The following is a 13,750-nucleotide window of genomic DNA, read 5'->3' on the forward strand; positions in this document are numbered from 1 at the left end:
GATTTTCGATCAGCATTGGAAGTAGTTGGGACATGGGCCTAGGCAATGGAGTAAATTGCCTTTGAGGGGTCTTTCCTTTACGCTCAAAGTTTCTGGAAGATCCCCCTACTTCCACGGCAGGTTTATGAGCTTGAAGGTTGTATGGCTTCTGAGAAGAGGAATTGTGTACATAGGCGATCTCCACAGTCGATTCCTTATCCCTCTTCGGGGTATATCGACGATTTGTGTTCTCGAACAACCTTCCTCCCCGCATGATCCCCTCGATGCGTTCTCCCAACTCTACAAATGTAGCAAAGTTCATACAAGTATGGTTGTACATCTTTTCGAAAAACTCACGGGGCATAGCTTGAAGTTGCCTCTTTCTCAAATAATGGCGGTTTCACTTGAGACGCAATGACCCTCCACCTTTGAGCGTAAGCCCTAAATGATTCAGTTCTTCTTTTCTCAACCCGAACCAATTCCTCTCGAGTCGGAGCAATTTCAGTATTGAATTTGTATTGCTGAAGGAATTCATCAACGGGATCTTCCCAAGTACGGACTTTCTCCATGTCCAACTCTATAAACCAGGTTAACGCAGGACCAACCAGACTATCTTGAAATGAATTGATCAATAGTGGGGGATTATCTGAATAACGGGCCATCTTGCCCAAGTAGTATTCAAATGTGTCTTAGGACACCCGATGCCATCATATTTTCTTGTGAACTCCGGCTCCTTATAGAATTCAGGGACCGTAACTTTGGCAAAGGGTGACAGTTTATCAAGCCCCTGCAACTGGTAGCCTTGCAGCATGCAAAGGCGTTCTTCGATCTTAGCGAGGCGCCTTGCATTTTCTTCATCAAAGTGCGAAGTTGGAATATCTTTAGATGGAGGCTCTGGACCGATAACTATCGGGATTGCAGTGGGGATCTCTTCCACAGGCCCTTTTGCCACAGGCTCTACTACCGACACTTCAGGGGGCGCGGTAGGAATATTCATGGTAGAAGAAGTGGATGTCAAGCTTTTGACTTGGCTGGAGAGATCGGCCAATAACGTCATCATTTGTGCCATTTGATTCTCCATATTAATGACACGGGCTCGGGTATCTTCGTTTTCCATTTTTGTTTGGCGGCGAGTTCGTATAACAAATCTTTCTTCAGCCGTTTTTTCAAAACCTGTGAAAGAAAATGACTCGAATTAGTACCAATCAAAAGAAACCATTAAAGTACAAATCCTAGTTAATTTTATATTTTCTTGAGATGAAATAATGATAAGAAGTGTATATGATCCCAGTATCATATAACCTCCTCTTATCAAAATTTCTTCAAAAGAAATTATACAATTGAAAAGGAACGACGACAAATATTTAATCAGAATGCCCCTTTTTCTAAAAATTACATGAAAATGTTCATGGATTTTATTCATTTCATCGAACAATTACAAGAGAAACATAATCTTGCTTTCTTGAAGCTTACAAAGTAGTTCGATTTTACAAGGAATATGAAAAATGAATACAGGGAAACCTTGATAGAAATGAGGGAAACACAAAAGAATTCCCTTTACAAGAAAAGAAATATGAATTTGAAACCTAAGAACTAGGTGGGATCGTGTGGAGACGCTTGTTATCATGGGTCAAGCGTTCCTCATCGATCAAGGCATCGTCTTCTTGTTTGGTAATATGAGCTCGCCGAAATCCTTGAGACTCGGGAATCTTTCCACGTAATCTTGATGTCTTGAGTCAAGATTCTCCCATATAGTCTTGAGATTCCAGCACGAGGGATCACGTCCACTTCAGTCTACCCATCTAATCCTAAACCTAAAGGGGCACTCATGATTAAACATATCGTCGTTGGAATATAAAAAAGCATAATTGAAATATGGAAAGTAAAAAGATAAGGATGATAAAAAGGAACGATCACTTACCCACAAAAAACATGGCAAACACAAGTCACATGTCGCATGAAACTATGAGGTTTTGACGCCTAAGGTAAGGTGCTAAAGGCTCAAGGTCCCCATCCCAAAGGATAAAAATAATTTACCCACCGCTACTATCGTCGGTCAGTGCTATTTTTATCGGTTGGGATGAGCGGGTTTATGTAAGTAATGGATTACCACGAGCATCCACTCGCAGATTCCACCCATAAACCCTCCAAAGGTCCTAAATTGGGCGATCAGGGTTTTAGACCGCGGTTGTGTGTGCGGTGTCGTGCTAAAGCTAGTAAACATGCATTTAAATTTAAACATCCAGCACTTCAATATAAACCCAGATACATTCATTCATCCTTACACCACCTGCAAAACAAATGGTTTACAAGCACGCCTCCCCTTCTAACTCCCACCTACAAAACCATTTAACACGAGGTTAGTGACTAACTTGATTTTCCACGCGACTGACATGCAGACGATCCTACAAGAGACATGTCAGTTAAAACACAACAACCATTTTTAAACGGCTTCAAGTCCTCTTAACCTAGTAACCAGTCCCCAGTGGAGTCGCCAAGCCTGTCGCGACCCGATCTCGCCACCCTCGAATCCCTCATCATCGCGAGGAGAGAAAAGGGGGAAAGGTCGGATTTAGGGGTACTTGATCACGAAAGTTCCCTCACGGCTTGCATTCCAAAAGACGTCATCACCTCGCCTTTTGGATCAAGCCTCTCATGAGTTCCTTCTACGAGATCGCGAGCTCTCCCAAGCTCGTACCCCGCGTGACAGCGGAATGTCGCGATCCATACCCACATAAGCGACACACCTAAAAAAAAGAGTCGAATGTGGATATCGAATTTAAGGGTACTTTTACCATGGTAGCCCTCTCGATAGTACGCTTCACCCATTAGGATGGCATCACTTCATCCTTTGGGCTACTCCCACATCAAGTATGCTAAACGATAGTGAGTTTCATCGAAACTCATACCCCGCGTGACAACGGATTTATTTATATGATCTACTTATTTATCACAACCTAAAAATAGACGGGAGTCGCCACTAGCCTTAACTTTGGGGGTCGGCTAGAAACCCAATCGAGAGTCGGGAGTGTTCCTCGATTCCTACGCAACCAAATATCTAGGTTCGGGGACTTGGGTTACGCTAATATTGCTATTAGCGCCCTTTGGTACCTAAACAGTATGTTGTATTTTTCCTAATATGTCCATGCGTTTCTTTTTACATTTTTGGGATCATCAATTCCTAGGCTAAGTGATCATGCGTGGTTGATCATTTTCATTCAATTCTATTTCTAAAAAAATGAAAAGAAAACAATCAATGAAATTGAAAGCACAAGACATGAAGTAAACAATCAAGAGAAAACAGTAAACCTAATCATGCAATTCTAAAGAATATAAAAGAGAAAACAATCGAGAAAGAAAGGAAACCCGCAACTCGTCGGGCTTTATACAATGCATAAAACCCGAGACATATGTCGGGAAAATGAGCATTACATGATAACAGTCGTAGTGGACATCGACCTTCACCATCTTCACGCCTTCTCCATCTTCGGGATTCTAATCTAAACCTAGCTTAGGAAACTTCTAGCTAAATGCATACAATGGAAAGAGTCGAGCAAACGCATCAAAACAGTCAAAAGCAAGACATTTTTATATTCAAAAAGAGTGACTAAAGTCACAAGGTCTCTGAATCAAATTCTAGATGATATCCCAAATAAATTTCATAGAGACACTATCATCATATCAACACATGAATTTCTAAAAATCTAAAAACAAAAAAAAAAAAAGTCAATCCAGAATAAAGCATAGTAACATGTCACACCGTCATTCTACAACATATTTGGAAGCAATTGGACAAATCTACTATTTCATCTTAAGACTAACAACAACTAGCCACAGAAAAGACAACATTTCTAATCAAATCAACTCCAAAGAATTCTATATGTTGTAACCAAAGGCATTTCATAAAGCACCCATTTATGATCTAAATTCTACTCCATTAGAAGTCAGTTCCTCACCAAGCATGATTAACATCCTATCAAGACAACCAGCTTTTTGTGTTACTTGGATTTTCACCATACGAAAGTACAATTCAAGAGAAAGACAAGCAAGAGAATCTTAACACAATACTTCAGCAGAAAACCAAAGAGAACCACAAAATCTGAAGCTTGTAAACCCTGTGAACCCCTATGTTTTTTTTTTTTTTTATATTCACTTGGTCCATCAGAAAGTATACAGCAGATGCCATAATCAAGTTCAAAGAAAACAACATTATCCAACTCAACATGCATATTTTTCTAAAAAAAATCAAGAGCAGAGATACATCAATCAACCAAAACAATCTATACAAGAACAGAGTATCTAATATCTAAAGTCTGTTTAATAGAAGCATGACTTATGATCTATTCATCCCAACAAGAAAAATCAATTCCTCATCAAACATGATTAAATCGCTGTTTGCACTAATAAAATCATATCAAGACTATCGGTTTTTTTTTAAGATAATGGAGTGCTAGATTCAACCGAACATCACACTTTTCAGCTCTAGCAATACAGATCTCAAGTTGCAAATCAAAATTTTCACGTTTGATAGATGAGTGAACACTTGGGAATTAAGATAGTCGACGGTCTAGAGAAACTTGTTTAAAGGTGATGTGACAAATGGTAAATAAGCATTTACACTACTAAGTCATGTTCAGCAATCAAATTGATTCTGTCGCTCAAACATATTTGGCGAGCAAACCTTTATATGCGTAGTAATTGCTCATCACAGAAAGCAACTCAGTGCAACAAATACCATATCATGCAGGTTGAGTAAGTGAACACAACACTTCCAATAGAGAAAACTAAGAAAACAGTGACTACGGAGGTCAAACCTCAGTTCAAAGAAGCCACCGAAGTTGTCGTATGAGAACTAAGACCAAGCCAAAGTTGGCCTTAGAGATGACGCTCTTCGACCGGCCGTTTCAGCGAGTCAGATCCGGTGCGCAAGAGAGAGCCGAAAGAAAAATCGTTCGAGTCAGAAACGGCGAATGAGAAATCGGAGACCAAAACCCTAACGGATCAAAAGAGAGAGAAAGAGAGCTCACCGATCCGGTGAGCCCGATCCAAAGAGAAGATCGGTTAAGCGTCGTTGTCGTCGCCACCACTGCCACCGTCTTCGCCGATGACAACGCGATTTGAGCAAACCAGATAGAATCAGAGAGAGAGAGAGAGTCCAGAGGAGAAGAAACCCCAATCAATCTCAAAGATTTGGCCTCCAATCTTCGATCCCTCACTATTGGAGGAAAAACCCTAGCCGATCGAACCGTAAAGAGAGAGAACACTCGATCGAGAGAGTCCTCCCGGAGAGAGTTTCCTTCGAGGAGAGAGAGACAAAACCCCTCCCCAAGCCTCCTTGATTGCGTGCTATATCTATGGTGATCACCCAGTGGCAACGACGGAGAGCGGGGCGACGGAGACGGAGATTAAGCCGCCGGTCAGGCTGCGGGTAAGCGAGAAGCTACTGGAAAAAACTCCTTCGACAACCGCCTCCGTGAAACAGGAAAAAACCGTCCTCGAGCATCCTCTGAGGAGAGAGAGCGAGAGATCCTCCCAAGAGAGTTCGTGAGAGCTTGCCGGCGTCCCCAGAGAGCAAGTCCCCGTGAGAGAGAATCGGAAGAACCCGTCCACCCGCCAATTCCCCAGAGAAATGCCAACGTTTTTTCGGCCAAAAACCCTCTGAGCGAAAGAGAGAGAGAGACTGTCTGAGGAGAGAGAGAAACCGTGTGAGGTGTGGAGGGTGAGAGCCTTCCTCCCCCGAGAGAGAGTCCGTCCCTTCCTTTTATATTTTTATATTTTTTTTTTTTTTCTCTCCTTTTTCTTTTCATTTTCCTTATTTCTTATATTCTTTTTTTCTTTTTGTTTTCTTTTCATTTTCATTTTCATTTTATTTTTTTATGTTTTCCTTCATCCATTTTTTAATCTTTTGGGCTCTTTATTCTTTTTTCTCTCTCTTTTTTCGTTTTTTCCTTATTTCTAATTAATTTTTTATCTTTTCATTTCAAACAATTTTTACTTTTGCGAATTGAATGTTTTAAAATGTTGACAAAAATTTCGGGTGTCAACAAGGTGCAAGTCCATTTCCTTCGAATCTCGAGGGATCAAATTTCTCTGGATGAGGGAAGTACTAGGGGTTCTTGTGAGTTGTATAAACCGTCCAAAATGTCTGCAAGAAAAACGCACATCATCATTGCTTGAGGATTCTATCTATTGACTCATTAATAACCATGTCGAAAAAAAGGGTCATAAGTAAACAGTTACCTTCCATCCCTTTGGAATTGTGTAACCAACAAAAGTAAAATCTCCGATTGCCTCTCTGAATGCCCCTTGTGCAGGTGGAGTTAGCCTCATTGACTCACAAGCGACGTTCCAAGAATACTTTATCTTCTAAATATCATCTCAAATTCAGTAATTCACCCGGAACTTTAGACTTTGCAATCTCCATTTTGACATTAAGCAAGTGAGTTAAATATATGCAAACTACATTCAAAAGGCATATTGATGTTGCCATCTTGTCTATAGATATACGAAAGGAAAAGTATCAAAATAACTATAAACCTTTTGTATTGGTACCAATTTAGTTTTAAACTTTTCAATTGGACCAATTTAGTCTTAAACATTTTCACCTTGATACCAATTCAGTCCATCCAGCTAATTTAAACCGGAAATTGATGCATGACTATTGGTGGTCTTATGTGGTACCATGTGGACAAATTTTATAATTTTTATATTTTTTTCAGATTTTTTAATTTCTTTTTTCTTTTTTTCTCTTTTCTTTTTTATTTTTCTTTTACTTTTATCCTTACCCTTGGCCGACGAGGTAACCGGCCGGCCGGCCAACCATCGCTAGCCACAAGCTGGTTGGGGCGAGGGGCTCCGCACCCTTGCTAGCCACAGGCGAGGGCGCGGCTCCCACCCAGATCCAAGCAAGGGCTGAAACCCTCACCCGTTGGCTGGCGAGGGCCTCTGCGCCATTTATTTTAAGGTTTTCTCTATATAAAAAAATTATATATATATAGTCGGGGTTGGTTCGGGTTGGACCGACCCTAAACTCTTAGGACCGAAAACCAACCCGCATAATACTAGTCTAGAAATCCTAGGGCCAATGACCAACCCAGTCTCACTGGGAATCAGACCAAGACCAGTAGAGTTGGGCTAGTCTAGGGTCAATCTAGGGTTGACCCTGAACCAATGCTCACCCCTACGTTTGTTATTTTTTTTTTTTTTTTTTTCAATCCGAAGTCCATCGACGGAATGCCCGGAAATTTCTTTGCGAAGGTGGAAACGGACATTAAAATCATTATTAGGAATTTGGTGCTGGCTGTTATTACGTTCAAGTCAACCAAAATCATTTTATTGTTTTAGTTTTGTTTAACAAGATACATACATACCTATATATATATATATATATATATATATTAAATCTGTATAATTGGCACGAGCAATATATATGATACAAAATTACAATATCTGCACCATCTTGAAATAATAACTTCTGGAGGCAAACCCATGTAATTAGGAAGAAAAATCTTTTGCGCAATTCCTTGTTTTTCCGTAAGACGTAGCACCCGATCTTGATACAATGTGTAACCTTGTATTGGATTATCATTTACTGATGTAGGCAAGTTGTCCTACACTCAAAATAATGCTCCGTTCACCAAAAGCTTGCACCGGCAGAAAGTCTTGACTAGGCTTTGCAAATGGTTTCATGGGCCCTCAAGTAGTCAATATATTGTGAAAATAGCAATATATTATGAGTCATAAATTCTTGAATGAGTGAATCTCATAATAATTTTTAATTATTTGTTATTTACTTTTTTATTGTCCAAAATAGATTGTTGTCCTCGTAGTAAATTAAAAACAGTCACATAAATATTTATTTATTTATTTATTTATTTATGAGCAAAATGAGAAGAAAGTGGATTGATATGGATTGGGTTTTAGTCACAAGTACATAGATAGGTAAACATCTGTGAGGACAATTTCTATCTGCATAAACAAATTTGTTCGGGTCCTTAACTTCACCAATTAATGTAAACTTCGTTTTTGCAGTATATTGTGGGTTATAAATTTTTGAAAGAGTGAATCTCATCATAATTTTTAATTATTTTTTATTTACTTTTTATTGTCCAAAATAGATTGTTATCCTCATAGTAAATTAAATACAGTCACATAAATATTTATTTATTTATGAGGAAAATGAGAAGAAAATGGATTGATATGGATTGGGTTTTGGACACAGGTACATAAGAAGGTAAACATCTGTGAGGACAATTTCTATTTGTGAAAACAAATTCGTACGGGTCCTTAACTTCACCTGTTAATGTAAACTTCGTTTTTGCAGCTGGCCACCTTCGCTCAAAGCCATCTTATCTAGTAGGACCAAAACAAGTCAAGAGGCAAGCCAACGACGACTTAGAACTTGATTTCACGTGGATCAGAAACACGCGTGCCACGCTCGAGAAACTGTAGCCTAGTCATCAGCTGACGACAGGAGGGGCATCAGATGATGAAGCCCATCCGGTCGATAGTCATTTAAATATGGCGTAGCAGAAACGGTGATGAGCAGGAGTGAACTCGCAACACAGATCAAGGCGTAAAAAATTGCTTACGGGTAAGAAATTAGAGAAATCTGTTTCAAAAAAGTTATCGAAGTTGTTTGAAAAATTGAAAAGAACAATTAAAATCTCGGAATGGTGCATTTAATTGGGGCATTGGGATATTTCCAACTTAAAAACTGAACATTATTGATTCGAATATCATCAATTGCATGCAAATTGCTTTGAATTAGAGTATTTGCGTAGGCTAAAGTCCTAAACTTAACCGGTTCATAGGGCTTGAGGTGTGCAGTGCCTAGATATTGAAAAAGAATAGATATTGAAAAAGAATGTGATGCAAACCCTAGATGATGAAATAAAACTCAAATATAATCCTAACCAGCAAAGAAGTTCGAAAAATGAAAAAAAAAATTAAAATAATGGAAAAAAAAATAGACAAAAATAGAAAATTGCCCCCCATTTGGCCTCAACATAAAGCATACAACGAATTTTTAGTATTGGTATCATGGTCTCGTAACTTTTCGAGGATAAAAAATCAAGGTTGTTTTCCCACACGTTATGCAAATTTTTCAAGCCCGCCTTTAGAACTCCTAGTTTTATTAACCATGAGACCACACCCACAATGTGGTTTCACGTGTAGATTTAAACCTTTGGAGGTCTCTCCCCTCTGAACAGATAGATGTTAATGACTACTATTGAAGGGGCCACCGGGACAATAGGATTATGATCTGGCCCTAGCTTTTCACGATGACTCGCACTTCGTTTTCACGCTGACTCACATTTCTTTCTTTCTTTTTGCCTCAAAGTAGAATTTAATGTAATTTTAACTTTTTTTTTAAATAATTTGGAAATGAGGACTTTGGAAAACATTCTAGACCTGCTACGTGGCACGGGCTGAGTAATTTTCTAGAATTTTTGAAGCCAAGTCTTCTCTCACTTTTGACTTTAGTCATTTTATATTTTCTTTATATTTTCGGAGCTACGAGGCACGAGCTGAGTCAAGTCTTCGCCGGCTCTTTTAGTATCTATAATTTCCTACAAAATGAAAAAAAGAAAATAGAATTTGATCGAAATACATTCTATAAATAATACGTCACGATATCACCTTCTAAGATGGAGCCTAGATATGGAAAGGTGAATCTGAATTCGAATTATAACAGTTTGAGAGAGAGAGAGAGATTTCCTTCTTAATTTTGCATTAAAAAAGAAGAAGAAGATTGTGTGCAGCATTTCCACATCCAAGAAACGTGATTAATTAATTACATTAATCTTTAAGATTGCATTACTTGAAGGCGTAATTAGCTCTTTTATCACCTTAATTAATGCTCATTATCTGAAATATCACATAAAGGTTTAAATAAAAATATCTGCAAACTTATATCTTGTTGGTCTTATTTTATTTACGAATCAATTATTTCCTAGAAATATATAAACTCATAATAACTTAAGAGAACCTTCCTAAAAAGGAATGCTATGGACAAAAGACGGGAAAAGTACCAAAAAAGTCCTAAGCATATTGCATTTGATACTAATTCAATTATAAACCTTTTGATTGAACCAATTTAATTCAAAGCATTTTCACATTTGTACCAATTCAGTCTAACTAGCCAATTTTAGCCGATCGGTACTGACGTGGCAACTTTTTTAATAATTTTTTTCTTTTTTTCTTTTTTTTCTTTCTTTTGCTTTTTCTTTTTCCTTTCTCTATTCTTCCTCCTTGCACTTTCCTCACAATGGCTAGCGAGCTTCACCGATTGCGAAGCCCTCACCGACCGTCGACAAGGGTTGTGGCCCTTGCTCGGCCTCACCCAGGGCCGCGAGCAAGGTTGCAGCCCTCGCCCAAGGTCGCGGGCGAGGTGACTTCACCTAGATTTGCCTAGGGTCACTGACCACCACGAGGAAAGTCCACGGGGGAAGAAGAGAGAAAAGAAAAGGTTAAAGAAAAGAAAAATAAAAAAAGAAAAAAATAATAAAAAATTCGGAAAAAATTATTTAAAAATTGCCGCGTTAGCGTCCGGTCATCAGTGGCATCCACGTCAATACCAACTAGCTAAAATTGGTCGGATAGACTAAATTGATACCAATATGAAAAAGATTTAGGACTTAATTGATATTGATATAATAGGTTTAAGGCTTTTTCAGTATTTTTCCTGACAAAAGACAATTACCATGCACTACCCTCTAATCCACAAACTCAAAGCTGACAAGCATTAATTATCTCATAAGATATGAACTCATATTCAACATTATGTATTTTAGAATTTTGGATTGGACTTCAACTGTACAACGATCAAAAAATACCGTTAGTAGTAGTAAAGAGTTCGGAATATTTGGAATTTTAGAATGATAGAGGCATCATCAGAAGGGGTTGAAATATAAGATTATATTCGATAGAGGTAGAAGAATTTTTGGCTGACTACGATAACCTAAGTGATTTCTAGATACTTAGGGATGGTCTTTGTTCGATTAACTTCAATCATTCAATATCGTGTTTAAAAAATTACGGAGGACCAACCATATCTCAACACCTCGCGCACTAAAGTCACTATCCTCTGAATTGGCCCAATACGGATACCAAATATAATTGAATACTCCACCTGTCGGATTCTTCATGATGGAAGAAAGAAAAAGACGAAAAACTGAACTTCTGATAAGGACGCACTGGCTTGGATCGGATAGAAAAAGGGTGTTAACAAATATTATTTGCAAGCACAAGCATTTTAACTGGTTAATATCACATACGGAATCCTATTCTTATTATAGCTAATACTAGAGCAAGATGAATCTCACTAAAACTGAAATAAATAATAATGTTGTTAATGGAAGCAAATTGAAAATTAAAATCCATACCAAAATAGACAGAGAAAATATAGCAAAAAATAGATTTTTGCGCAAATTTTTTTAACTCAGTAAACAGGTAATAGCAATTGAATTTTAAGCAAGTAAAGTCTACGTGGTAAATTCAAATTGCTTATTAACTCATACAGATAAAGTCTTGGCCCTACAACGTGTTGAAGTTGAAACCATCCTTTTCATAATTGAGGGCCATGAGTGTAAAGACTCAATTATTTAGAAGCTCATGAAACATCTTGCGCTCACCACGAACCAATTAAATTTAAAATAATGACCCGTGCAAATGACATTGACCAGGATCAGTCTGTACATAATTACTATTAGCAGCATTTGAGCAAGTGATTTTCAGCTTTCAAGTTGAAAATCCCTTAATCTCCCAACAAATGCGTCGATCCTAGGAGGTCAGTAAATTTAATAAAGTGCAATTACTTTTTTGAACAGTACAAATGTGAACACTCACTCCTATGAGAAACGTGAAGAAGGAGGAGGAGGAGGAGGAAAGAATGATCGGATCAGATCGGATCGGGTCAACGTGGGTGGGACTCGTTGAAACTTAAGTCACAATTAACAGAGAAAAAAAGATCTCTTTGAAATTGAAAGCAGAGAGATTTTATCGGACACTAAAATAGAAAGGACTGAGTCATTCCATGATAAAATAAAACAATTTCCACTCCCACCTAGATTTAATTCAACCAAAAACTATCTTAAAAGCTATGTTCTTGAATGGTAAAAATTAATATATAGTTGGTATAATATATTTAACTCAACAAAACATATTTGACTGGTAGCTTTTGCCTTCATTTTTACATGTCAAATAGAATCTAAACAAGGGATAAGAAGAGATTGCCTCTAGTTTTAACTTTTTCATTGAGATTGAATCAAAATATCATTTGGAGAATCTGATACAAAATAAAATAAAATAAAACTCCGCATACTCTACAAATGGAAATAGATCCAAATTTGTGAAGAAGCTGACAATATTCAAACTCTTTTTTTTTTTTTATAAGTTTTCTATATATGTCTATGTGGTCAATTTTGAATTGAGACTTTGAGGCAGCATTTTGTATGTCTGATTGACGAATTTTTACTTGGTAAGTTCTAAATTCAATGGATAACGACCCTAAGAATTATAAATATTTAAGAATTGTTGACATTAACAACAAAATAAGATAAAATATATTTAAAGTGCATCTACTAATATATGCCCGCAGAAAGTGCGAACCAAATTTGTCTAGATTGAATCCACAACTAATAGAACTTCATTTCATTGGAAATTTTCTTTAATATTATTCTCATATAAGTGAGAAAATACAACCAAAAATTAATATTAATACTGAAGTTGCCATTTTATCATAGCGAGTATCAATTTGCGCTTTTTGGGGGGTGTTAAAAGGAGGAAAATTCTGCATTTTTAAATGGTGGCTGAATAAACATCCCTGGATTATGACGTGGTTCTACTTCGAGGTTTTGGATCAAGACATGATCAATGAAGTTGATAATGTTCTTCCACATTGAGAAATCACTTGCTATCGACTACAGTCTGCAACAAATTATGCAAAATGGCATCAAAACTCGTGCTCTTAAATTATATATATAAAGACAATTATACAAAACAAATGAGGAAAGATATCTGGAGGGACTAAGTGAAAATCTTATTTTTGATCGAATTACATGGGGGAAACTAAAATAAACAGACTCCAGTAGAATGCTGAGTGTACAACAAGAGTACCTATAAGTGAGCTCTTAAAGCTTTTTAAATTATTAAGTACACTAGGCTATCAGTTAAGGGGTCGGAGGCGAATAAGAAGACCATTGGCGGGCACCGGCGATGGATTATAGATTATCTTTTAATCTGGAATGACCTTCTCAAGCTTGAATTTGGTCACTAGATTGTGTATAAAAATGAGTATTTCGAGCCGAGCATATTCTTTTCCAGGGCACATACGAGGTCCGCCTCCAAAGGGAACGTAGGTGAAAGGTGTAAGTCCATTTCCTTCGAACCTTGAGGGGTCAAATTTCTCCGGATCAGGGAAGTATTTGGGATTCTTATGAGTTGTATACACGGTCCAAAATGTCTGCAAGGAAAAAGTTGAAGAAGATTGATGCGCATTGTCATTGCTTGTGGATTCAATGTATGAATTCATTGGATAACATAGCCAAGAAGAAGGCTCAAATGTGAAACATTTACCTTCCATCCCTTTGGAATCGTGTAACCGGCAAAAGTGAAGTCAGTGATTGCCTCTCTAAATGCCCCTTGTGCAGGTGGAGTTAGCCTCATTGACTCACAAGTCACGTTCCATGAATACTTCATCTTCCGGATATCATCCCAATTCAGTAATTCACCTGCGGCTTTAGACTTTGCAATCACCATTTGCTCTGTT

At 37.8% G+C, this 13,750-nt stretch overlaps 1 protein-coding gene and 1 long non-coding RNA gene across 2 annotated transcripts; both read right to left on the reverse strand.

Moving 5' to 3' along the window:
- Positions 1 to 1,342: 1,342 nt before the first annotated feature.
- On the reverse strand, positions 1,343 to 5,683 carry LOC120293543. The gene is made up of 2 exons (XR_005551546.1): positions 4,794 to 5,683; positions 1,343 to 1,793 (listed from the first exon to the last, which is right to left on the reverse strand). It is a non-coding gene; the product is annotated as an uncharacterized LOC120293543 (long non-coding RNA).
- A 7,313-nt stretch (positions 5,684 to 12,996) lies between these two features.
- Positions 12,997 to 13,725, reverse strand: LOC104444334 (beta-amyrin 6-beta-monooxygenase-like). Its single transcript, XM_039311874.1, has 2 exons — positions 13,558 to 13,725; positions 12,997 to 13,444 (listed from the first exon to the last, which is right to left on the reverse strand). Exons 1-2 carry the CDS (start codon positions 13,678 to 13,680, stop codon positions 13,217 to 13,219), a joined length of 351 nt encoding a protein of 116 aa, XP_039167808.1. The 5' UTR covers positions 13,681 to 13,725; the 3' UTR covers positions 12,997 to 13,216.
- Positions 13,726 to 13,750: the final 25 nt, after the last annotated feature.

This window comes from Eucalyptus grandis, chromosome 5 (genome assembly GCF_016545825.1).
Source record: "Eucalyptus grandis isolate ANBG69807.140 chromosome 5, ASM1654582v1, whole genome shotgun sequence".
Taxonomy (NCBI): Eukaryota; Viridiplantae; Streptophyta; class Magnoliopsida; order Myrtales; family Myrtaceae; genus Eucalyptus; species Eucalyptus grandis.

What these genes read in the sequence shown, in the direction of transcription:
- LOC104444334 (XM_039311874.1), bottom strand. Translation starts at nt 13,680, where the DNA reads ATGAAGTATTCATGGAACGTGACTTGTGAGTCAATGAGGCTAACTCCA. An exon ending in CGATTCCAAAGGGATGGAAG is followed by an intron (nt 13,445 to 13,557) that starts GTAAATGTTTCA and finishes TTTTCCTTGCAG; the next exon opens with ACATTTTGGACCGTGTATAC.